Source organism: Doryrhamphus excisus, chromosome 11 (assembly GCF_030265055.1).
Source record: "Doryrhamphus excisus isolate RoL2022-K1 chromosome 11, RoL_Dexc_1.0, whole genome shotgun sequence".
Taxonomy (NCBI): Eukaryota; Metazoa; Chordata; class Actinopteri; order Syngnathiformes; family Syngnathidae; genus Doryrhamphus; species Doryrhamphus excisus.
In genome coordinates this window covers 7,951,319-7,976,576 of record NC_080476.1, presented here as the reverse complement: position 1 = coordinate 7,976,576, position 25,258 = coordinate 7,951,319, and the positions used below count along the sequence as shown (strand labels likewise).

Here is a 25,258-nt window from a genome sequence, read left to right as displayed (position 1 = left end):
TCAATGCTCTGACAGAGGGAAGGAGGTTGTTCCCCAAAATCTCACAATACACGGCCCCAGTCATCCTCTCTTTAATGCAGTGCACTCGTCCTGTCCCATGTGCAGAAAAACACCCCCAAAGCATGATGCTACCACCCCCATGCTTCACAGTAGGGATGGTGTTCTTCGGATTGTACTCTTCATTCTTCTTCCTCCAAACACGCTTATTGGAATTATGACCAAAAAGTTCTATTTTGGTCTCATCTGACCATAAAACTTTCTCCCATGACTCCTCTGTATCATCCAAATGGTCATATGCAAACTTAAGACGGGCCTTGACATGTGCTGGTTTAAGCAGGGGAACCTTTCGTGCCATGCATGATTTCACATCATGACGTCTTAGTGTATTACCTACAGTAACCTTGGAAACGGTGGTCCCAGCTCTTTTCAGGTCATTGACCAAGTCCTGTCGTGTAGTTCTGGGCTGATTCCTCACCTTTCTTAGAATCATTGAGACCCCACGAGGTGATATCTTGCATGGGGCTCCACTCCGATTGAGATTGACCGTCATGTTTAGCTTCTTCCATTTTCTAATGATAGCTCCAACAGTGGACCTTTTTTCACCAAGCTGCTTGGTAATTGCTCCGTAGCCCTTTCCAGCCTTGTGGAGGTGTACAATTTTGTCTCTGGTGTCTTTGGACAGCTCTTTGGTCTTCGCCATGTTACAAGTTAAAGTCTTACTGATTGTATGGGGTGGACAGGTGTCTTTATGCAGCTAACGACCTCAAACAGGTGCATCTGATTCAGGATGATACATGGAGTGCAGGTGGACTTCTAATGGGCAGACTAACAGGTCTTTCAGGGTCAGAATTCTAGATGATACACAGGTGTTCAAATACTTATGTGCAGCTGTATCACACAAATAAATTGTTAAAAAATCATGCATTGTGATTTCTGGATTTTTCTTTTTAGTTTATCTCTCTCACAGTGGACATGCACCTACGATGAAAATTTCAGACCCCTCCATGATTTCTAAGTGGGAGAAATAGCAAAATAGCAGGGTGTTCAAATACTTATTTTCTTCACTGTATATGCAGGTGTGTATCTACTATGTATGTGTACAAACTCAAATCTACTCTGTGTACCATTAACCCAACACACATTCCAAATCTTATACTGAGCTTCACCATTTTATTTCAAACTGCAGAAATGATGAACTGAACAAAAGAAATATACAATAGGAGGTTAGTGTCTTGACAGCAGCTTATAATGAAAGCGCCCCAATTTCTACAATATACAATAAAATAAAAAAGTGCAGCATTATTCTGACTTTTCTAGTCTTAAGCCCCAAATCTTACACACACACACGTCAACAGCACCATAATCTACAAGGTTTTGTTAAAGTGGAGGTTCATTGTGAATGCAACTTAAAACGTAAGAAACAACACCATTATGTACAAGTATGGACTCTTTCCTGAGTCTCCAGCAACAGGACCTGGGGAAAAAAAAGAGCAAAGGGCTTTTATTCTCTTATAAAACAGAAATCACTGTCCAGCTATTCACAGGCATGTCATTCAGAAGCAGGTTTTTGTAAGACAGCTCTGCACACCTTAAGTGGTCACCAGCGTTGTTGGCTTGGTCCTCGGTTGTAAGGAGGGCGTTGTCGAATCACTCTCATGTTGCGGTATTTGGACATGATGCTATGACTTTTTCGGAAAACCGGCTTCTGGTTTGGGAAGGGGCGTGGCACTAGGCTCTCCTTGATAAAATAATGATATCAGTTAGCATAAGGAGATTGCCAGAAGAAGTGTGCGATCTTAAATATTTTGCATACCATGAGTGGTCTTCTTATATGCCCAGATGGTTCAGGGCCGGACCTCCTTGGGCCAGGAAACTTTCGCTGTCAAACATCACAGTGAAGACAATCAATACACAACATACATCCATAAGGCAAAAAAAAGACAAGAAGACCAAGAAAGAGCAGTCCAAGTTTGTGTATTTCCTCACTCACTTGTTGCATGGGGCCAGGTCGTCTGTAGGGCCGTGAATCTGACATTAAATTCGCTGGCCTGAAAAACAAGTCAAGCGACCTCAAAAACTGTACATGTCTTCCACTATTATGGCAGTATTGGAACCATGAAGATATTTACCTGAATATTCTCTTTTCCAAATATCCCCGTTTTCTGTCAGGTGATGGTGACCTGGATTCAACTTTTGACGTGCCTGAACTGCGTTCTTGAAAAAGGGACCAAATGTTTCAAATGAAGGCCCAAAAACCCTGTATTATACCATACTTGCTCAAGAATATGCACAAAGAAAAGTAAGTTACCTGTCTTTGATTTAGGACTACGATCTTTGGCAGGAGAGTCATCCTTCGAAGTGCTCTGACCAGCTGCCCAGTGGGACACAACAACAAGGTCACGTTTCTCAACAGGAGAAGATCTAAAAGGAGATGAACAGTGGTTAGGTAAAGCAACACACAAGAAGTCAAGTCAGCAATTTAAATCAACTATGAACAGCATAGCTTGGTAGGAAGAAAATTAGGATATATAGCCACAAATCACACATTGGTACTTACAAAACCATGGAATGTCCATGCTGCTTTACTCCTATTTTTGCACTGAATCAATGTGAGCTCTCTTCATTTACGCGGTGATCGTTTAAGTGGCCGTTGTGGTGGGTATGTTAAAACATCAGAACAAATCTTCAATCCACATTTTATATGGTCATGCTGCTCCTCAAAGACGTTTACGGTGAAGGATTTCCATGTGACGTCTATTTTCTTATGTAAATGGAGTTGAGCCTTGGCTGCTTGTAAAGTTTGGGGAGTAGCATCCAACTTCACAGAGTCCAGGTTTTTCCACAAGCATACAACCACCATTACAAGACACCTCAGCTCATCTCAGAAATCAGAAGGTTTGAGCAGAATCAAGGGCTAGCAGACTCCTCTTCTTTTGGGGGATGCTTTGGCAAGGCTGGCAACACAAGTACAGGTCATCTTTTCCATTTGCCTTCCTGGTCCAGGATGTAGAGAGGGCTGAGACTTGCATATAAAAGGGCTGCATTCGGCTCAGTGGAAATAGCCCAGGCGCGTTGACTGTTAAGCACAGAGCAAGATGATACAAGACTGCATAGAGTCTTTTCCAAAGCAGCCACAAGCTGGACATCAAGTTGCAATTTCAGTCTGTCTATCGTGAGCCTTTAATTGAGTAATTCCATGCAGTCTTGCCGTCAGGTCAGATGACCTTATTCTTGTCTTGCTCATCCATTGTGGTTGGGGCATTATCGGAACTCTTGCAGTAGAAGGGAATCACTGCTGGACTATAGGCAATTACAGCAGCATTGACTGCCATATGGTAACAACTTGGGTTGGTGAATGTTTACATGGCCACCCTGTCTGCATTGCGACGATTCAGATACTTTATCCCCCAGCAAGGATGTTTAGGTCTGACATACAAAACACAAGGTACATGCCCAAGTGGTTGTAGATGTAGAGAAGCAGAAGTGTGCAGTGATTAAGTGCAAAGTGGAGACACTTTTGGTTCCATTTCTCCCCATGCGAGGCATCTTTTTTTTGGCATCAATTCATTCCTCTTCCACTTTTGTGTGGCCAAATTGGCTAGGAATGCATTTTATCAATGCAGGAAGATGTTGGAAACTTTTGCCCTTGTGTTAAAATGGCTTGGTTGTTGTACCAGTTTCATGTGACGACATTCTTTAGCCACTATGAGTAAAAAGGAATCCAGCAGTACTTGGATGGCAGCGTTAAAAGGTCCATTAGTCATAACTCCTCTTGACTGGCAAGTCTTCTCTCGCAGGGTAAAACAAAGCACAAATGTTGGACTAGCTTTGTTTTTTAGGATACTCTTTACAAGCCACATTTCATAGTGACATGGGTCTCGTCCGATGGTCCACATGATTCAAGAGGTTGAAGTAGTCTTTACAACATGGAGACAACCAATAGAAGAGGGGGCATGCAGCACTGACAGACATTGTGTGCCAGACTTTGAAGAGTGTTTGCTTTAACGGTGGAAGAGCACATATTTATCTTCTCTTTAGGGCATTGTGAATCACAAGCAGACTGTAGATAGGGAGGCATTTGGGGAGGGCGGACTCTCACAATTCAGCGCTTTGTTTCTTCTCCATTTTTCATACGTGGTCTCATGATCAAAACATTCTTTCTTGACCTCCCAATCATCATCAAGCCCCTGCGAACAGTGCAAAAAGGAAGATACCGTACCTGTGTGTATTCAAGGACCGACGAGACTCCACCTGTTCATTTCCGCTATCAGAGTCACGTGAGGACCTGCTGGTTGCACCATCATCTCTGTCAGGGGACTGTTGAGGTCTTGTATTCCTTGGTTCCAGTTTTTTCAGGGGAACTGGATTCGACTGGAAGCGCCTCTTCCTAATAGCAAGAACGGAGCTGGGAGGTCCCCGGTAGGGCGCATCACCCAAGCGGGGCCTGGGTCTAAAGGGTGGAGGAATTCTGAGCCTCACGGGGGGTTCAAATCTCATTTGTCTGCCTTTAAACAGGAAACTTTTATCCCTAAGTGATAAGGGTCTACCACCAAAAGGCCTGGGAATACTGAGGAGTGGAATTCTCTCTCTCCTGGGGTACTTGGGGCCACTGTGATCCTGTGTAGGGCTTGATGAGGACAGGCTGATGTCTGATAGTCTCCTCTTACGGGGGCCTGTCAGTTGCCGATCCTGGGGACTCCTTTGGAAGGATGAAGATGGCGGAGGGCCTCCTTTCCAAGGTGGGGGCCTCATTAGGGGCAAGCGAGGGACATCTTTTACACTCTCAATGCCGTGGGGTCTGCTGCCCTGCCTCTCCATGGGACCATGCTGCCTCCTGGGGTCTTGCTGTGATGACCACCTGCATACCAGAGAAATCGTTACAAGAACAGATCCTCCTGCCATGTTAAGTGGTTGGCGGAGCTTTTACATATCACAGCCATGGTAGAATGAAACTTGAAGGAGTGGAAATTATTGTCAATGTGCCAATTTAAGACCAATTAGACATTCTCCTCAGTCGGTGAAACCACTATCAACTCTTAAGACCCAATAATTATTTTGCGTGGGGCTGGGTGTAGGTCTCATTATGACCATGTGACTGAGGTCTGCACCAGCTTCAACCTTCTCTTTAATAAATTTAACCGGCTGGAACTTCCGTCCTGTACCTCTCTGGACACGAGCCTCTCCCCTGCATCTCTCTTGGGCTCCTTTGAGAGCCGGAGGGCCCATGTTCGCCGTTGTGCTGATGAGCGAATGCTCCATTGTTGTTCCACCGCTTCATTCCGTGACCAGAGTCGGCAAAGGGCCTCCCTCTTGGACTGAAATCCTCACGGGGGCCTCGAAGCCTCTGCTCGTGGTGGGGAAAATCTGTCTGCCTTTTGGGACCTCTGAATGAACCCTGGAAAGCTGGTGCAGAGCCTGGTCTTTTGTCACCTGGATGGCCACGAAAATGTCTTGGGGATGGTGACCTGTGACCAGAGGAGTGGCCATGGGGAGGAGGGCCCCTATGACCCGGGGGCCCTCTGGACTGGGGACTGCGGGCTGATGACTGATGTTGGGCATGAGGGGAGCGGTTGGGCCTGGATGAAGGTAGTCTCCTCTGGCTGTGATGGGGTTCCATTTTGGGAGGATATGACTGATAGGTATTCTCATTGTGTGACCTCCAGTTATTGAAACGTGTCTCTCTTTGGTCTGCCATAGGTGGACCTCTTCTGTCAGGTGGGGGTCGTCCTCTACCTCTCGACTCTCTCCAGTTTGCAGGGGACTTTCCTGGGGTGCCATTGGGGTCTCTTCTTGATTTTGAGCTGGGGGAGTAATTACCGTCCCTTGGTCCGCTGCTATGGCCATCTCCATATGCTCTGTAAAGGGGGAAGGGGAATAACAATCATATCAAATTATGTAACTTACTAACAACCCCAAAGCAGCTGCTTGCAATTTAAACAGAGCATTAGACTTTACCTGGGCTTTATGCGAGTAGGTCCAAAATGTGGTCGGACCATCTTGAGTGATGTCAGAATGGCTCACCTACAGAAAAAACACGAGCTATAAATGAATCTCGACGGAGTCACTTCGCTGTAGCTTAATTCAGCCCGAAGGAAATCAGCCTTCCGGGAAAACGAACGAGTTAGACTTGTTACAGTCAAGCAAACATTACAATGGTGAATGTAGTTATTAAATACCAACAAATGCCGTTTGGCATATTTATTATATTTTTGTTTTGACCACTTGCACGATTGTCTTGTTAATGGCGACTGCTACCGCGCTACCTCGCTTCGGGTTCTGGGGCCTACAAACCAGTCCACACAGCATCTTACTTGGCTCCTAGCTTTCTCCCGTTTGTCAGAAAAAAACAGACATTATGTAACATTCGCAACCAATTGCCAATTACATGATGTACATATAATGCAGTATTAATAACGGTTTCGTGTCGTTTTTCTAGCACACAGTAGGCTAAAAAACAAGCTAACTGTAGCTACGCGCAATCCCTGCAAAATGGCCTCCATTTATCTACGTTGTGTCGAACGCTTGGAGAAAGATAATTTAAATTCAATGAAATACGACCGACTAATCGCTGAGTGAGAGGTTTATACCTACCTACCAAACGTTCACACCGTCGAAGACTCGCTACTCAGACTGCTAGCGGTTCAGCTGTTACTCAACGTCATGAGATATTATATTGTATGGTAGGGAAGGGTCTATAGCCGTGACGTGATCGTGACGTAACGTCCTGTTGATCATGTGATGTCTGAACCAATGGTGTTCGTTAAAGAGCGAAGACGCTCTTCAGATCAGAGCCGTAATATGTTTAATAAAGACGCTAGTATGGCATCAAATTTTTAAATTGCACATATTTATTTGGAATATGGAGATGTTTGTTTCAAACAACTTAGCATACCTGTAAATGCATATTTTAGACCTACATTGCACCTGTGTTTGCAACTTAAGTGCCCTCCAGGGCCATTTTTTTTCTCTATGCGGTGGAAAAGGACACCTCTGTCTTTAGAGTAAGAGTGTTTGAACAATAACAACTTCAATTGACCATTTAACATTTTATTGTTTGAGATTGTTATGATCATGCTAACCATGCACAACTATAGTGGAAGCTTTAATTTCACTTTACAGTGAGATTGTTTTGAAATATCAGACTAATTTCTCTTTTAGTTCAACATGTCTTCAAAACAAAATATTTCATCCTGAAAATAAATGTCATAAGGCGACACAATAACATGTACAGGAACAGCAAATGAGGTCCATACAGGACATACAGAAAGAAAATTAAAAACACAAACAACAAATTGCAAATATACAATATCTTATGTATCCCTCCATTAGGCATTTCTACATTTTAAGACAGTAAGAATGGTTTATTTCATGAGTTGTGCTAGCACAGGAAAGAAGCACAGTGGCTAACTGCAGCATTGGAGTCTAATTTCCACAACTAGATATGAATTGAATAAAGTTTCTGACTGTATAATATATAGACAATGATGAGAATGTATTGGAATACTGTACTCTAAACATGAGCAGCAAGCTTGAAGTTGCTAATTGAAAATCAACTTCACTAAAGGCAACAGTCCCAAAATGGAACTTTAGCTGTCTAAATAAAACCATGATTGCTATGGGAAGTTGAGCTGGATACATACAATGCTTCATTATTCTGCTCAATATGACATCATCATGGAAAAAGGAGTATAGAACATTCTGATATATTCTCATAAATATCCACCCTACTAGAATACTGTAAAGCTGCAAGGGTTTATGGTTATGGTTACGTTATGGTTACACTAATGGATGCTAAGTTGATTTGAGGATGGAGGCGACGTTCCAATGACCTTAGAGTCCGTCATGGGGCTGACGACCCCCTCGATCAGATTTTTGTTGCAGTCACCTATGTTGCCTTGAGAGGTTACTTTCGAACAAGTGATGCTGCCTGTCAGGTCCATCAGATCCTGGAGAGCCCGGGTGTTATTTATACCGCAGTGTTGGATTTCATTAACCGGTGAGAATTCTGGGATGGAAATCAATTCCTCCTTGGAAGTTGGGCTGGAATATAACCATAACAATATAATGGTTACTTTGATATCAAGCTTTCTTGTTGTGAAAGCTAGTGTATAGCTTACCTTATGTCCATGGGCTGCATCTCCAGCGACTCCAGATGTATGACTGGTGGTGATCTGGGCTGTCGAGCTCCTTCAGTTCTGCTTACGGAGGACGCTACATGCGGTTTGGTTACCTCAGTTGTCACAGTATCTTTCTTTGGGACAGTTCCTGAATCCCTGGCCACTCCATTCATCTCCTTTTTCTTACCGTTGACATCTGTTTCATTTGTTGCTGTTTGTTGGAATAGATCTATGGCTTTTATGATGTTCCTTTTAGGCTGCTTATTCACCTGCACCTCCCTTTGTTTGAGCATGGCCTTCATTTCCGGCCTCTTATCAGAAACATTGTGAGCTGGCATCACTTGTTGAGTGCTGTTGTGAACATGCTGGTCCAGCTGTGCTGAAGTGTCTTTTTTCCTCTCACCCTGCCTTTTGCCCTGGTATTCATACTCTTTAAAGTATTCCTGAGCTTCAGTGAGAACAATTTTCCCCTCCCCTGTGGAGAATAATGAACATCACAGTCCAATTGTGACCTCCACTCTAAAAGACACATGCCACAAGTCAGATAAACTCGTAAACTATCCCTGGTGCCTCTATGTGGTTCATTTACTACCACCAAGACATGGGTACAGTTTGGTACTACACCAGTGGTCCCCAAACTTTTTTTTAACCACGTTCCCACAAATTTCTGGTGGGTGGGATTACATCTAATGTGCTAGCATGAAATATCTTTGTTGGTTGTGCACCAACAAATATGCACATCAGCACTCAATAATGTCATCAAAACTTACCTTTATGTATTCCCACATAGTATCAGCATTTGAACCAAATATGAGGTGAAAAAAATGGTAAAATATAGTATAGCAGTCTATCTGTGCAGCGTGGGAGAAAGTTAGCACACGCACAATACCGTTGAACAAAGCGGGGTAGGTTACATACTTACATGCAAAAAGTATGTGATTTATATTGCGTATATGTATATTGCATTTTTAAAGGGAACCTATTGTGCTTTTTTCAATTTTCTCCCCACAAAAGACTGTTGTGAGATACAATAATTTAAACCCGCAATAAAAGCCCTGTTGTTCTGGCAATCAAGTCACAATTACTGACACCCTCTTGGGTCTTCAAAAGGGGTCGTCTTATACTGTATTCGGGTCAATATGGTATAGGTCTGCCTTCAATTGCACTGCATTAAACCACATAAGATCCATTCTCACTACAGTATAACACTCAATGGAGAGCATGTCCACCCTTACATATACTTAGTACTCTCTGCAATTAAGTGAATAAACATCCCAGCTCTGAATTTGAGAAAATACCATACATCACCATGCAGGTCTTAATGTATTGAAAACTGAAACTATCTAATTGAAAAAGACAGAGAGCTGGACTATTCAAGCAAGGTTGTGTCCTACACTCCATTCTGTATAGGAACTAAACTAAACTAGAGGAACAAAAAAAAAGAAATCACCTCCTGGGCACATTCATTTATAGCCAGCTCCCACGATGCTGGCCTTCATTAAACAGCATATTCCAGGACATAGTCCATGAGCTAACATTGTAAAGCAACTCACTCTTGGCCAAAGCATACATAAAAAAAATGAAAGAAATGCACATGAAAACTAATGCACATGATGGCACTTAGTACAGTGCAGACTTTTGCCAAGGCCAAAATAAACCTAGGGTGGATTAGCACTATCTTCATAGATACTGAGGAAATGGGAGGAAAATGTTTAAGATGCAGAATATATACAGTATCCAAATGTAATGGTCTTACTTGCCCCATGCACCACCTCTGCACACGTTTCATCAAGTAGTTTATGCGTATAATCTTGGCACTGGTAAACATATTCCTCCTTTAAAATGAGGCAGCTTACAGCAATATAGGTGTGTGCCATGCATGCAGCTGCAAGGCGTTCTGCAGAGGCAACATAAGCACAGGCAGCAGGCAAACTTTTATTTGCATGGTGACTTCATAAAATACTAACCTGGTGGTGACTTGGTCTCCACCTGTTCATCCTGATTCAATGCAGAAAAACGACGATAAGAAAATCAGTGTTTGTGGCAAATAGGACGCAAAACCCAAAGTATCATCAATTGTAGAATTTAATAAATACATTCCCAACAGAAAATTGAATGAATTCAAGTTGGAAAAAAAAGAAAGAAAAATGTCATAGTGACACCAGCAGGTATTTGAAGGCAGCAGGGCGACTGTATGAGAAGATGTCTCTTACAGTACCTTCACGTCAGCTTCCCCTTTCCTCGTTCTCTTCATGATCTCCTCGATTCTCTGCAAAAACAGGCCAAACTGTGAACATGCATTTATATATATATATATATATATATATATATATATATATATATATATATATATATATATATATATATATATATATATATATATATATATATATATATATATATATATATATATATATATATATATATATATATATATATATATATATATATATATATATATATATATATATATATATATATATATATATATATATATATATATATATATATATATATATATATAGTATATACACGTTTGAGGTCACCTTTTTCCTTAGCTGCCTCTCCTCCTCTTCCTGTTGCGCCTGATGTTCTCTGTCTAGACGTTGGCGCTCAGCTTCTTCTTGTGCTTGAACTTTGGCCTTTTCTCTCTTAAAAGACAGTGGAATATTTTAGGAAGGAGCCATTCCATTCCTTACTTCTTCAATCTCTCCATCCAATTTCCATGCCGCCTGGGCTATGTTGGAGCCTATCCCAGCTGACTTTTGGGGAAAGGCGGTGTACACCCTGGACTGGTTGCCAGCCAATTGAGCATATAATCTAGACGCCATCCATTAATTTTCTGTACCACTTATCCTCACAAGGGTTGTGGGCATGCTGGAGCCTAGCCCAGCTGTCTTCAGGCAAAAGGCGGCGTACAACCCAGGACTGGACGCCAGCCAATCACAGGGCACATATAGACAAACAACCATTCACACTCACATTCATACCTATGGACAATTTGGAGTCGCCAGTTAACTTAGCATGTTTTTTGAAAACGCAGAGAAAACCTACACATGCACGGGTAGAGCATGCAAATTCCACACAGAGATGCCTGAGTGGGGAATCAAACCCAGTTCGCCAAGCTGCGTGGCCTGCGCACTAACCACTCCTCACCGTGCAGCCCCACTCTAGATGACAAAATATATTTTTGATATAAAATATAAATTCTGAACCTCCAAAGTAGTCAACAAGACTACTTGTTTTGCCCTTACATGAAGAACTTGAGAGTTCTTACTCCTACCACTGTCAGGTTGTCTTATATTCGGGGTCTACAGTTTTACACACACACACACACACACACCAGTGTCTCAAATGTTGGGCAGGGGACCAAACAACAAAGGACTAATTTTAAAATGGTGATCAATGAGGTGTAAAGCAGCTAAGAAATAATGTGTATGATGAATTATTGTCTTCAATATTTTTAAAAAGCAGGGTTGTCCTATATTCTGTACATATTACTGTACATATTACTGTTATTATATATTGTCACATCCATACTGTACATACTGTTTATAATCTGTATAATCTGTATAATCTGCAATAGCCATATTATAGTCGTTTATATCCCTGTACATATCCTCACTGTATTATAGTCATAGCCTGTTATAGTTTGTAGATCTGTCCATTTTTCTGCATTTACTTACTACTAAGGTACTTATAAAATTGCACTTCTGGTTGAATGCTAACTGCATTTTGTTGCCCTGTACCAGTGACATGAGCAATAACAATAAAGTTGAATCTAATCTAATCTAATCTAATCTAATCTAATCTAACCTAACCTAATCTAATCTAATCTAACCTAACCTAACCTAACCTAACCTAACCTAACCTAACCTAACCTAACCTAACCTAACCTAACCTAATCTATTCATGGTCAATATGGTAATATTGAGGAAATGAATAAGCAAATATAGGTACTAACAATCTGACATCGACTCTGAGGCCCATTGTGTGCATTGATGTCTTACCTCTAACAATTCCTTCTCATGCACAACCTGCTGTTGTGTGTCCCCTTCTTGTTTTGTTTTATCCGCTTCTGCACCACTCTTCTCCCTGTCCTTGGGCTCTCGCTGCTGCCGTTGCTCTTGCGCGAGTTGCCTTCTCAGCTGTTCTTCTTTCAGCCTGACAGCAGCAGCATTGACAAAGTCAATCTATGCTGCCTGCAACTAACCGTTCATTTCATGATCTTACCTTTCTTCATCCGCTTGCTCTCGTTGTTTCTCCTCCAGTTCTTTCTGCGCCCGGGCCTGGCGTCTACGCTCCGCTAACAGCCTGCTTGCCTCCTCTGCATTGGTTATACTAGCTGCCATCTTCCCTGTGACTGTGCATGGCGAGGATTCTGTGAAACACACAAACGTACATGCTAAGAAACCAAATGTGTTGAGTTAACAAGCTTATTTACAGCAAGTCCACCTCTTTTCTTCTCTGCGTCGAGAGTGATAGTTTCTGTTTTCTTCTGTGAAAAATCCCCTTTTTTCTCTGGTGTGTCACCTTTGAGGTTTTCGGAGGATCTGGCTTTAGAGATGTCAGCTGCATTGGGGATGTGGTGGTTGTTTTTGCCTGCAGAGTGTTTGTTGTGTTTTTCCGTCTTTTTATCTTCACTTTTCTTGTCATTGGTTAGCCGATGTCTGGTGGGAGAGTGGTGGTACTCATGGATGTAGCTGGGAGACTGCGTGCGCGTCTTAGAAGCCAGCCTTAATGTACACATTAAGGTTAGGGTTAAAACAAATAAACACTAGTCAAACAAATGATCTCACAAATGATCTCACTTGGAGGTAGTTGTAGAAGTCAACTGTTTGATGACATGGGCAGGAGATTCAGATCTTCTCACCATGAGTCCACAACGTGGGGAGGCAGTTCTTCTCTCCCTATGCAGACGCTCTTTCTGTGAGAAGTTGAGAATCGGCATTTAACTATGTTTATTATAACATTACATTTGGAATGTCCTCTCCTGACCTTGGGCGTGTTGGGCGTAGATCGGGAGCCTTCCAGGACTCCTGTTGCTCGATGGGAATCCGCAGGGCTCCGTGAGGTGCACAAAGGAGACCTGCGAGGGCTGCAGGGTGCTGCATGATGACAGACAGCACGCTTAACAAGCCAAAAAGAAACGCCGACTTGACTTGTTCCTTACTAAGTATTTGCATTTTAAAGTATAAATCCATGCAGCATCTACGTATGCTCAAGTGCAGTCTGAATGCTTTGTGCATGAATTGATTTTGCAGTATAAAGTCTTACTGTCAGGTTTGGATAACAGACACATCCTATACCAAGTAAGTGTAGTAAGTAGTAAGTGAAATGCACTACTATTTTAGCGGTAATTATAAAATGCAACACTTTGCAAGAACATGAATGCAAAACCTTGTGGTACATGGCACACTCCCAGGGAAACCCACGCCTCATCAGGGCAAACAAGACAACAGCACACACTGTTTTCTTGCCACACCACATGACCTCTCTTTCCATCTGTCACCATCTGTGATGTGTAATCTCAAAAGTGGCAGTGTGACCATTTTGGTGTGTGCGCATTTATCATCTAGGTCATTTGCAATTAATCTTGAAATTGCAGAAAAGTATTTATAAACAATATATATTCTCCGTTCTCCAAGTGTCATCTCAGTGACGCGAGAAAATGCTAACAACACAACAAGACCGTCAGTCAATGGCCCACTATGGACAAGCATCGACAGCATAGTATTTGTACCACTTCATTCATTCATTCATTTTCTACCACTTATCCTCACGAGGGCGGGGTACACCCTGGACTGGTCATCAGCCAATCACAGGGCACATATAGACAAACAACCATTCACACTCACATTCATACCTATGGACAATTTGGGAGTCGCCAATTAACCTAGCATGTTTTTGGAATGTGGGAGGAAACCAGAGTACCCGGAGAAAACCTACACATGCACGGGGAGAACATGCAAACTCCACACAGACGGAATCGAACTCGGGTCTCCTCGCTGTGAGGCCTGCATGCTAAGCACTCGCACGCCATGCAGCCTATTTGTACCAATGTGAGGCCTAAAATTGTGGATTCTAAAATGAGCTGCTACTCAGTAGCATACGTCGCCTTGTTTGTGCTTTAAACAATAATGTCAATAATGTGATTATTTAGGGGTTACTAATCCGCTACAACTTATCCAAAATACTTTATCATTAAATCAGTAAGCTAATTAAATTAATTTAAAAAATAATGAAACAAATAAATTGGTCAAAATTGTTTTAACATAAAGCCATAACCCTATTTATAGCAGTAATTATCCATATTTGCTGTTTGTGATTGTGTACTTGTCTACAGTTAAGCATGGTGGTGGTAGCTTCATGGAAATATGAATTGCAACATGTAACGTGACTTTGTCCAGCAAAGCATGATCCCTTCCTTTGGAAAAGTGGGCCACAGGGAAGTTTGTTTCCAGCATGATAACAAGCTCAAGTGTCTTTCCAGGCTGTCTCTTCTAAGTCATCATTCTAAGTCATCATTGATATAGTTGTATATGGCTTTTCTACTTGCTGTAAATTGTGAGTGTATTCACATATGTGAATGTAAAACAAAATGTACACGGCACATACAGTGCAATGATTAGCATCAATTAAAAACACACAGCAACATGCATGCATCACAGTGGCTTGCCTTTGCTCAGAAGAACATTCAAATCCCACCCAAATGGAAACATAATTTGGGTGTCAATTTGGGGAGACTCATTTAGGAGTAGAAGGCGGTGGGAGAGAGGGGAGCTAAACATTACCAGATTCGCTGACAGCAGGAAGAGGGGAGGCAAGACCATGGGAAAGGGCGGAGGCAGCAGAGAAAGAGTGCGGTGCATTCTCACTGTCACCTAAAGTCAGCGGGTGGAGCAGAGCACAGCATTATGATCATTTCATCTCATTCGCCCTCATCCGGCTGTCGAGAACGGGATGTGAGTTTGGATACCTGCTTGGATGCTGTGCAGACATACTTTGATTTGCCAATCTTTGTAAAGGTTGTATGTGTTTTTGTGTGAAACACTGTTGTGGTTTGTGCTACACAGATGCCAGGGCAGATATGTCACTCCATCCTGTCTCGGAGGGAATCAAGGAGTACACTCATTTCTCCTCATGCATCTTTTGACGAGCCAAACTGTCAGCAATGATCAGGCCAGGAGAAAAGCGCACACTAAAAAAATACCAGACACAATATTAGGTACACATATCCAATCTAATGAGATCCCATACAAGAGCTGAATAGTATGAACAACACTATTCATTTGACAATGTTTATTATTGTCATAGTGTCCAGTACAATAGAACAGTATGATATATCGAGGGTTAATTCTGATTAATTCTGTTTCTCACCTTTTTTATATATTTTGCAGTCATAATCAATAATAAAATGCATGGACAATGAATCAGCAACACGTAGGATTCTTTGGGGTGTTTGGGTTTTGCTTGTTGATTTCACATAACAATACAATGCAGAGCAAACAACAAGATAACAATATGCAATATTGTATGAAAATTAAGGCAAAATTCATTATGCTACCTCCAGGATTAGAGTGGGAAATCTCATTTTCAGGCGAGATAGTGTACCTTATGTTGTGACTGGGAACTGCATACACACTGTAATGCATATTCTTGCTTCGTGTAACCTGTTTACATCTTACCTGCTCCTGTGGGGCAGCCTCTGCTCCAGCGTTTGTGTCTGTGCTCCAAGTGTAGGCTGCGCTCCAGAGAGCGTCTCATCAGAGCCTCCAGCCGCTCCTGAATGCATCAGAGTGGAGCTTTTTTTTGTCATCCTATCATCATGTTTCTTCTGAACCATTACCATCATGCAATCAGCTTATTGGATCATTCATTCATTCATTCATTTTCTACCGCTTTTTCCTCACAAGGGTCGCGGGGGTGCTGGAGCCTATCCCAGCTGTCTTTGAGCGAGAGGCGGGGTACACCCTGGACTGGTCGCCAGCCAATCACAGGGCACATATAGACAAACAACCATTCACACTCACATTCATACCTATGGACAATTTGGAGTCGCCAATTAACCTAGCATGTTTTTGGAATGTGGGAGGAAACCGGAGTACCCGGAGAAAACCCACGCAGCTTATTGGATCATTTTGGACAAAAAGAAAGACACTTTTTGATTTGGATTCAGCTGACCCTCTCCTCCTCCAGCTGCTGCCTTCGCTTCTCCTCCACAGCTGCCCTGCGGAGTTCTTCTTTGTGTTTCTGCTCCTCCAGGCGCTTCCAGCGCTCCTCCACTGTGCGCTCATACTGCAACTGAGATCGTCGCTCCTTCTCCCTTATCAGCTGCTCCCGTGCCGCTGAAAGAGACAAGAATCAAAACAAAAACGGCTAAGTATCTTGAAATTAGCGTTATAACTCCACTCCAGGGGCCTCTTTAATACAAAAAAAGTTGCATCAGCAAATGTGTGTGTCCAACTTTCACCGCAAACATTTTCATTTATAGAAAAGTTCAAAAATGCCCAATGCTGACATCACAAAATAAAGCTTACACTCAGGCTGTCAGAGCCTCACCTGTCATGATGAAAAATAAAAAAATGAATATGATAACACCACATAAACATTAATATGTGTCCACTGAACTGAATTGTAAATGTATTATATTTCTGTATTTTCTGTAAGATTTGCACATTCCCTGATTCAATTCAGGACAGAAAACTAAGATGCGAGTTTTCTCGGCTTAACGTGTAAGCCCTGCCTACCGTTTTAGTGCACTCATGTGTCATCAATAATTTAATGTAGCAGAAACATTTAGTATACCTCATGACTTTTTACAGCCTGTGTAATGTTCTTAATGTAAGTGTGACGTCATTATTCTTGCTAATCGGACAATATAATACAGAGACGCTTGCTTCTTCCTGGGGGTTGGGGGTGTGCATGAGCTGGAAAGTGCTTGTCACGAGCATCATTCCATAGAGGCAGGCACTGCCTGGTGGTTTGCATGTATAAATCTTCCAGAATATAAGACAGCTTGTCTACTTTTCAACCTTATCCATCCATTTTCTACCGCTTATCCTCACAAGGGTCACAGGGTTGCTGGAGCCTATCCCAGCTGTCTTCGAGCGAGAGGCAGGGTACACCCTGGACTGGTGACCAGCCAATCACAGGGCACATATAGACAAACAACCATTCACACTCACATTCATACCTATGGACAATTTGGAGTCGCCAATCAACCTAGCATGCTTTTGGAATGTGGGAGGAAACCGGAGTACCCGGAGAAAACCCACGCATGCTCGAGGAGAACATGCAAACTCCACACAGAGATGGCCGAGGGTGGAATCGAACTCGGGTATCCTAGCTGTGTGGCCTGCGCGCTAACCACTCCCCAACGCAAAGTCCTCAATTCATCTCTTTCATTGACTTTTCAGGTCAGCAGCATCTCATGGCGTTCGCATGCAACTTCTGAGGGAATTGACTGTCATGAGGAAAGCTCTCGAGCTGCAAGTAGTAGACCCACTTTTGTACTCGACAATATATGAACTCTGCTCTGCACTCTGCTCTGACACAGCTCATCATGTCAGCAAGCCAGTGAACTTAAAGTGAATATTCCATTGGCAAAGCCAAGCAATTAGGCAGTCGGGAAGAAATGTCAGAATGAAAAATCTAAAACAATTTCAGTCAAATAAATAAAAGTGTGACTTTTGTGCCCCAAAACAACTCAATTACCTACCAAGGCTCTTCTCTCTCTCCTCTCGTCTCTCTTTGGCTAAACGCATCCTGTCATCGGTCTTCAAGAAACCTTCAATGACTAAAAGATGGAGAAAAAAAGAGAAAAAAAATCAATGCAGGCTAACTGAAACAGAAAGAAAAGTGTAGTTGAAACCACCGGGTGACACTTACTTGGTTTGCCCACATGGTTGCTACTGACGTTAGCAACCAAGTGTGAAGATGATGCATATCCATTTAGAAGAGGCTTCTTCTCCATGTTAGCTGGAGCTGTCACCACCGAGATGAAAGGAGAGAGGGAACATTTGGGGTTTTGTTTCTTAAGAGATGCAGTGTGGATTTGGATTACTCACTTGTTTTTCCAGCTCGGGCGGGTGAACAGTGACCATTTGTTACACTTCTCTTATCAGGAAGTAGCGGGACAGTTGGCGGTGCCATCTTTTCAACTATGGCGCAGAAAAGAATGTCAAGCTTGCCGTGAAGCAGCCTCAGTGGTCATGTTGTAATTATATGAACTGGACACTTCATTAGGAACACCTGCACCATGACATGCAACGGCTCTCCAGTGAGCCACAGATTCCCTCCCCTCAGTAAACATCCAATCACTGTTCATATGCAAATGAGCCAGGAGCAGCACTGTGGTGTCAGGTTTCAAGACAGAGCGGACTTGAGTGACCCTCAGAGTTATAACAGCAGGAGTCGAGCAGAGACAGGTCTGAGGGTAGAGGCCTAACAATGTCTTGAACACAACACTGTTATTAAAAAAAAGGTGTTGGACGATATGGACCTTAGCATACATCATAGTATTTTTCGGATGTTTCACGATATTCAGCGCAGCCTTGTATAAAAAGCTACAAACCCAAAACAAATTGTAAAGCACATTTATTTATACTCATCCAGTCCTAAAGCACATTTATTTATACTCATCCAGTCCTGCAAGTGAACCACACTAGCATGCTAAACTAAGCTTACCCCGCTAGCTTCCATTCATGCTCCGAGGTTCTGCCAACCTTTGGCGGTGTCTAGCTATTTCAATCTGTTTAGTTCGGGAGGAGGCAGTTTAGTGTTTATAGTGATTTTGTGCTGTAAATAAGCGGTCCGTCGAGTAAATCCTTCCCCAGGCGAAAGCTCCTTCTCCTCACGATCTTATGTATAAAGTCTATACCGATATACCACCGATATAACATGTGTGGGGTTTTTTTCACACAGTATGCCCTAATTTAATCAGAGCAGAATAAGATATAATAACAGTGACTGCATGTTTATGTTGCAAGCAGGCCCATGACATGTATGAAAAATAATAGTATGGCATAATAAGGACTGGCCATGCTGTTTGTATTACAAAAACTTAAAAAATTGATTAAACAAAAACCAAAATAGTTGTTGATTAATTGGATAATAATCATTGATTCATTGTTGCAGCTCCAGTATTAATGTGGAAGGGACCAGACTAAACATAGTTTATAATACTTGAGTCAAATATGAGCCATAAAGATACCAAACGAGAAAGAAATATTAAAATGATCCCAGTTTGTTGGGGTTGCAGTTGCTAAAGCTTTATAAAAGAGCTGGGGTTGCAACATGACATGGAGCTGGTTATGACATGAGTACAGCAAATGTGATTACTGACCTGCGGATGTTTCTCTTCTTTCAGGGTGTGGAGGGCCCTAGCTATGACTTAATCTATCATCATCATCATTAGAGTGCGAGGGATGCTCGTAAAAATAGACTAATATAATCTCTAGGGACTGCACACAGTGCCATATCAATGCACTCAGCATCCTTTAAAGCCCTTCGATGACTGGATGACGTCACCACAATAACAACGTCGAAAGCATACGCTTTGCTTTTAAATACCAGATAGCATATTCCTTATTTAATAACAATTAAGCCACTGATGAAACGCGAGGATGTCCCTTTAAATGAATACAACGATATGTTTACAAGGAAGTAAAGCATGGCCATGCTGCATCATCAGCAGCAGCAAGCATTGTTTGTATCGAGGACGCAGTTTTAAAAACAGTGACGTCATTCGCCAGCCTGCTATAAATCCTGAAATGGCCTGTAAATGAAGCGTAAACATGCTATTGTCATTTACCTGCCACTGTGCCGGATGTTGCGCCTATTTTATCCATGGTTGGAAAAGAAAGGGCCACCAATCACAAGGCAACAAAGCTGCAGTGACTCCGCTATGCAGCTCAGGTGTCCGTTTTACTTGGCGAGGGAGGGATGAAACAACCTCAGCACGCAGCTAAAATAGTCCAAATGAAGGTCATTGTGAGGGCTTTAAAATGAGGAGTTGAGCGCGGATACAGGAGAGAGATGCTGAGATGACATTCAGTACGAAGCATTCACTGACTGCATGACGCAGCTGGCAATGGGGGGGAGGTGTGTCTCACTGGAACCATGCTATTCTAATGTATATATTATACATATTGGAAAATGTATAGGTGACTTGTGTTGGACATTTCACATTCATATAATTAAAGAAAAATGCTGTAATTATGAATAAAAATAAAATACATTTTTTGCTCATTCAAATGCATGCGCCATTTATTTGTCTGGAAATATTTTACTGCATGAAGATTAAGCCTAACCTTTCATTTAAAATGTGCTGTATTATTGACTCGTTCGTTTATTCGTTCGTTTCTTCGTTTTCTTGTTGTACCGCATTTAGCCACCAAAAGAGTCGTGGCAGCAGAGCTACATCCAGCAGTAGTAACAGAAGAAGAAGACGCCTGAGTCGAACCGGAAGTAGTCTGTCAGAAGGACGTAGTGGTTTGGGGCTGTAGCGAGCTAACTCAGCTAAGATGCTGTCAGTTTTATCTAATGCGCTGAGGACGTGTGCTCAGAAGAATGTAAGTATTTTTATATTATAGTGGTTTTAATGTAATACCCTACAAAAACCTCTATCCTAAGCTGTGTATAGCCACAAAAGTAAAACTGTCAACGATCTCCTGACCTTGTAGGTCCGAACAGTAGCTTATTCGCTAACTCAGCTGGCTGCAACCCTTAGAAGCTACATTGTTTTGCTCGAGGGAAATATAAATTGTCGTCTTAACATCCAGTATTTTCTCATTTTCATAAAATGTTTTTTTTGTGTGTGATATCTGGTGTATTTTCCTTCCTTTGCATGCGTGTTAGGTAGATTAGAAAATTAAGGATGCCCGCACGGTGCATAGAAAATATATATCTGTACCGAATGTGTCAAAAGTTAACTTAAAGTTACTATGGATTGAAGTATACGACATTAAAGCAGTCAGTCTTATTTTTTCTTTATTTACGCTGAAAGTTGGAGGTTCAAAAATAACACAAAATCGTGTATTCTCAAGGACAAAAATGCATTAATTGCATGAAGTTATTTTCACTGATGGCTTGTTACATGGGAAAAAAATAATACAAATGGGCAAAACATTTAGCATGTTTTCTTATGATTGTTTTGAAACCATACGTTAGACATTGTATGTCTCCTCCTAGGGTGCTGCTGTGGTCGTGTCAGCAAGGACGTATGCTGACTTCACGACCCAGGCTACCTTTGAGATAAAGGTTGGTTTCAAACAACACTCTTCTAGTTGATGTACATGAGGATTTTGGACTCTTATGGACATGTTGTTGTCCCTCTTTAGAAATGTGATACGTTCAAGTTGGATGAGGCCCCAGCCACTCAGGTGGTGATGACTCGCGATGAGGGTCTCCAGTACTATCGGACGATGCAGACGATGAGGCGAATGGAGCTTAAGGCAGATCAGCTGTATAAGCAGAAGATCATCAGAGGTTTCTGCCATTTGTATGATGGCCAGGTAATCATCTTCTCTTTATTCACACCTGGAGTTGTCAGCATTACAGGGTCCCCCCCCCCCTCCCTCCTCACAGGAAGCTTGTGCGGTTGGCATTGAAGCAGCAATTAATTTGTCAGACCACCTGATCACTGCGTACCGTGCCCACGGCTACACATACACCAGGGGAGGGACTGTAAAGGAAATCATGGCGGAGCTCACTGGTGAGGCTACAATCACTAAATTGTGTCAAATTGAATACAAGAAAAGAGCTTCAATACTGGACTGGACTTCAATGTTTTAGTGCTTTCAGTAATTTCTAGCGCTCTTTGAAGTTTAATCTTCTCAGTACTTGTTAGGAGCTTTTAAATTTGATGGAAAGTTGAAAGAACAAACTAGCTCTTGAATGTCTTTTTTGTCCACGTTGTTTCCTGTCATCTTCTTTGTTTTTACTTGCAGGCAGGAGAAGTGGCATTGCAAAGGGCAAAGGAGGGTCCATGCATATGTACTGTAAACATTTCTATGGAGGAAACGGCATTGTTGGAGCTCAGGTATTTGTCTGAAATCTTTACTCTGTTGTTGAAAACACACAGTTTGTCGTTGGTTTGTATGCAGTGATTGTCATTTTATGGCTATACAATTGCATTAGTGATGGCACAAAGATATATATATCATAAAGCTGAGATTAAAACATGACGACAGATCTCATTCTGAACAAAAACATCAATCAATAATTAATTTATTCATCACAAGATAAATGAAAATGACTCCATATATTAGCATGTGCATACGTGTCTGTGTTACTCGTCTTTTGATCTCTCAACAAGCAGAAAGAAGGTTAACCCTATGGCTGTGCATTGGTTTAGCACCCACAGTAGATGCTTCATAGCACAATAGCAACAAAACGTCAGTCCACTTGTCAGTAATGCAGTCTTGTCTCTATGGGGGGAGGCGGGGCCGTTAGCATACATTCAGAGTCAGCTTCATGAGGAGCAATGCAAAGTAACATAGTAGAAACAGTTTTGTCTCTTGAGCTGGATGTCTCGTGACACACCTAATTGACATTATAGTGTACGGTTTGTGGAAAGCACCTTTCTTGTGCTGATTATACTGTATGACTTCTCCTCAGGTTCCATTGGGTGCTGGTGTGGCTCTTGCGTGCAACTACATGGGCAACAATGAGTTGTGTGTCTGTCTGTATGGTGATGGTGCTGCTAACCAGGTAAGCAACTGTAGTCTTGGAGTGACAGCCAGCCAAACCTTGGTCGTCAGTTTGCCCTGTACTGTATTCTTTCGACAAATCGAGTGTCCACCCATTTCAACCATATTTGTTTCTGACTCACTGTCCATGCATTCATAAAAATATTTATACATAACATTTTAGAGATATCTATAACATTTACTTTTTGTTAATATTTTTGAGTGTCTGCAACAGATACATTAGATTTATATATTGCCTTTGTGTACATTTTCGTTTACGTTGGACTGAAATGAACGAAAACTGAGGTAGCACTGTAGTTTTCTTTATTTACACCTGAGCAACATCATTCTGTACTCCATAGGGTCAAATCTTTGAGACGTACAACATGGCTGCACTTTGGAAGCTGCCAGTCATCTTCGTCTGTGAGAACAACAGGTATGGCATGGGAACGTCAGTGGAACGGGCAGCCGCTAGTACGGACTACTTCAAAAGAGGAGAGTTCATTCCTGGTCTCAGGGTACAGCTTTTTCTCAACTCTCGTATCATCAGCTTTGCACTTGAACTTTTTGCCCAGCAGTGTGTTTTTAACAAAAAATGTTTTGGTTTCCAGGTGGATGGAATGGATGTTCTCTGTGTTCGGGAAGCAACACGCTTTGCAGCTGATATGTGCCGATCTGGCAAGGTATGTTGAAACATATTGAATTATATCAATCAGATGATGATGATGATGTTGTTATTATTATTATTATTTTTTTTTGTTTAGGGTCCTGTTCTGATGGAACTTCAGACGTACCGCTATCATGGTCACAGTATGAGTGATCCTGGTGTCAGGTAACAAATCGTAAAATTGTGTTTTTAAAAACTTTACCACAGTAAGCCTTCCCCAAACAGGAATGGTGCTTCCCTACTTCTACAATATTCAGCATATTTTAGTTTCGTGCTTTACTCTCACAGTAGGAACTAAAAAACAACAACAAATTTTGTCTTTGACGTCACTGATGTTAATAGATTCCATGTTTATACAGCCCTAGAACACATTATGAGTTAAATCACAAATTTTCATGTCTAGCTAATGGTTGACACATCTGTGAGATGGGTTGGCTATCATCCTTTATCAAACAACAACAAACTTCTAATATGCTGTATTGTCCACATGTAAAAAATTGAAAAGTGCTTTTCTCGAGCGCTCTTACAACATCCAACAATTCTTACCCTCACAGCTACCGCACACGTGAGGAGATCCAGGAAGTGCGCAGTAAGAGCGACCCTATCTCCTTGCTGAAGGACCGCATGCTGAGTAACAACATGGCCAGTGTGGAGGAGCTCAAGGTAGTAATACATTTTGCAATACTGCAAGGTTCTGTCCTGGAATTTCTGAGTCAATTGCTGGGTTGTGTCCGTAGGAGATCGACGTTGAGGTGAGGAAGGAAATAGAAGATGCTGCTCAGTTTGCCACCACGGATCCCGAACCACCACTGGAAGAATTGTGCGACCATATCTTTCACAATGATCCCCCGCTGGAGGTGCGCGGCACCAACCCATGGACCAAACTGAAGTCTCATAGTTAAATTATTCTCATCACCTCCTCCACTCCAATATGTCATCAGTTACCCATTAAACCCACAGTGTCCGCAAGTTGATTTTAATTGAACTGTACTATGTATAACACGGCCCTACAATAAAGCTCCCCCCTTTAAGAAGATTTTTCTATTCACGTGCCATCTTCCTTATATTTTTTTAAGGTTGAATGCAACATATGTTAACTTTTCAAAGTGTTCTTTTATATTTGCTCACTTTCACACTTGAAGGATCCCGATGTTAAAATTGAGCCAGACACACAATAATTATGACACTCAACACAATACAGTACATGTAATATTTGCTCTATATAGAAGGACCTTGCCAACAAAAAATATTTAGCAATTAAAACTGGTGATGCGCCACTGTTGTCTGTTACATCGAGCGAATGATGATATTCAAACTTTGGTCTTATGTGTGCATCATGTATTAAAAACCTATCAGAGATCCTGCGTTGTAAGATTTTTTTTTTTTTAATTTGACTTAGTTAATCTGTTTTACCAAACTGACAAATGGGGTCAATAGATGCTAAAGTGAAAATGTTAGAGACTGTTAACATTAAGAACTGGTTGGTTAACTTCTCCCCCCCCCCCCCCCCACCTCCCTACCATGTGCTGACAGGGTGTGGTCTTTAAATTTGTGACTAGTTAGACAATGATTAGCGTGAAGGTCGTCGATTATGGACAAGTTACTGTAGATGACTTTGAGAAGACTGGCTCACTGACTGTTACAGCATGGTTTTTTTATCAGCATCATCGAAAATACTAAGGGCAACTATCCACTGTCATGTAAGTTATCATACTTGTTTCCAACAATTAACCTTGTACTTACGTTTGCAAAGTAGGACTGCAAACAGAATTATACGAAGG

The 25,258-nt window shown here is 41.9% G+C and overlaps 3 protein-coding genes across 8 annotated transcripts; 1 reads left to right on the top strand and 2 right to left on the bottom strand.

Moving 5' to 3' along the window:
* Positions 1-1,150: 1,150 nt before the first annotated feature.
* On the bottom strand, positions 1,151-6,743 carry si:ch211-114c12.2 (uncharacterized protein LOC336578 homolog). Of its 2 annotated transcripts, none has more exons than XM_058087717.1 (10): positions 6,592-6,743; positions 5,956-6,021; positions 5,163-5,855; positions 4,220-4,858; positions 2,309-2,421; positions 2,130-2,214; positions 1,991-2,048; positions 1,814-1,879; positions 1,589-1,738; positions 1,151-1,474 (listed from the first exon to the last, which is right to left on the bottom strand). In XM_058087717.1, exons 2-9 carry the CDS (start codon positions 5,994-5,996, stop codon positions 1,598-1,600), a joined length of 1,836 nt encoding a protein of 611 aa, XP_057943700.1. In that variant the 5' UTR covers positions 5,997-6,021; positions 6,592-6,743; the 3' UTR covers positions 1,151-1,474; positions 1,589-1,597. The 2 variants fall into 2 exon arrangements, with proteins under 2 accessions (XP_057943700.1, XP_057943702.1); XM_058087719.1 differs by having other exon boundaries at positions 6,596-6,731.
* A 163-nt stretch (positions 6,744-6,906) lies between these two features.
* map7d2a (MAP7 domain containing 2a) lies at positions 6,907-20,208 on the bottom strand. Of its 5 annotated transcripts, none has more exons than XM_058087714.1 (17): positions 19,933-20,208; positions 18,188-18,280; positions 18,009-18,104; positions 17,839-17,916; positions 16,302-16,465; positions 15,806-15,902; positions 14,912-15,001; positions 13,116-13,225; positions 12,929-13,044; positions 12,651-12,853; positions 12,351-12,498; positions 12,128-12,281; positions 10,664-10,768; positions 10,336-10,386; positions 10,085-10,115; positions 8,118-8,592; positions 6,907-8,040 (listed from the first exon to the last, which is right to left on the bottom strand). In XM_058087714.1, the coding sequence occupies exons 1-17, from the start codon at positions 19,967-19,969 to the stop codon at positions 7,782-7,784; spliced, it is 2,307 nt and encodes a 768-aa protein (XP_057943697.1). In that variant the 5' UTR covers positions 19,970-20,208; the 3' UTR covers positions 6,907-7,781. The 5 variants fall into 5 exon arrangements, with proteins under 5 accessions (XP_057943697.1, XP_057943695.1, XP_057943696.1 ...); XM_058087712.1 differs by having other exon boundaries at positions 6,909-8,040; positions 12,573-12,853; XM_058087713.1 differs by lacking the exon at positions 19,933-20,208 and adding an exon at positions 19,465-19,920 and having other exon boundaries at positions 6,909-8,040; positions 12,573-12,853.
* Positions 20,209-20,544: 336 nt separating this feature from the next.
* Positions 20,545-24,836, top strand: LOC131138509 (pyruvate dehydrogenase E1 component subunit alpha, mitochondrial-like). Its single transcript, XM_058087478.1, has 11 exons — positions 20,545-20,692; positions 21,312-21,380; positions 21,461-21,634; positions 21,708-21,834; positions 22,070-22,161; positions 22,740-22,832; positions 23,173-23,328; positions 23,422-23,493; positions 23,575-23,642; positions 24,032-24,140; positions 24,215-24,836. Exons 1-11 carry the CDS (start codon positions 20,645-20,647, stop codon positions 24,377-24,379), a joined length of 1,173 nt encoding a protein of 390 aa, XP_057943461.1. The 5' UTR covers positions 20,545-20,644; the 3' UTR covers positions 24,380-24,836.
* Positions 24,837-25,258: the final 422 nt, after the last annotated feature.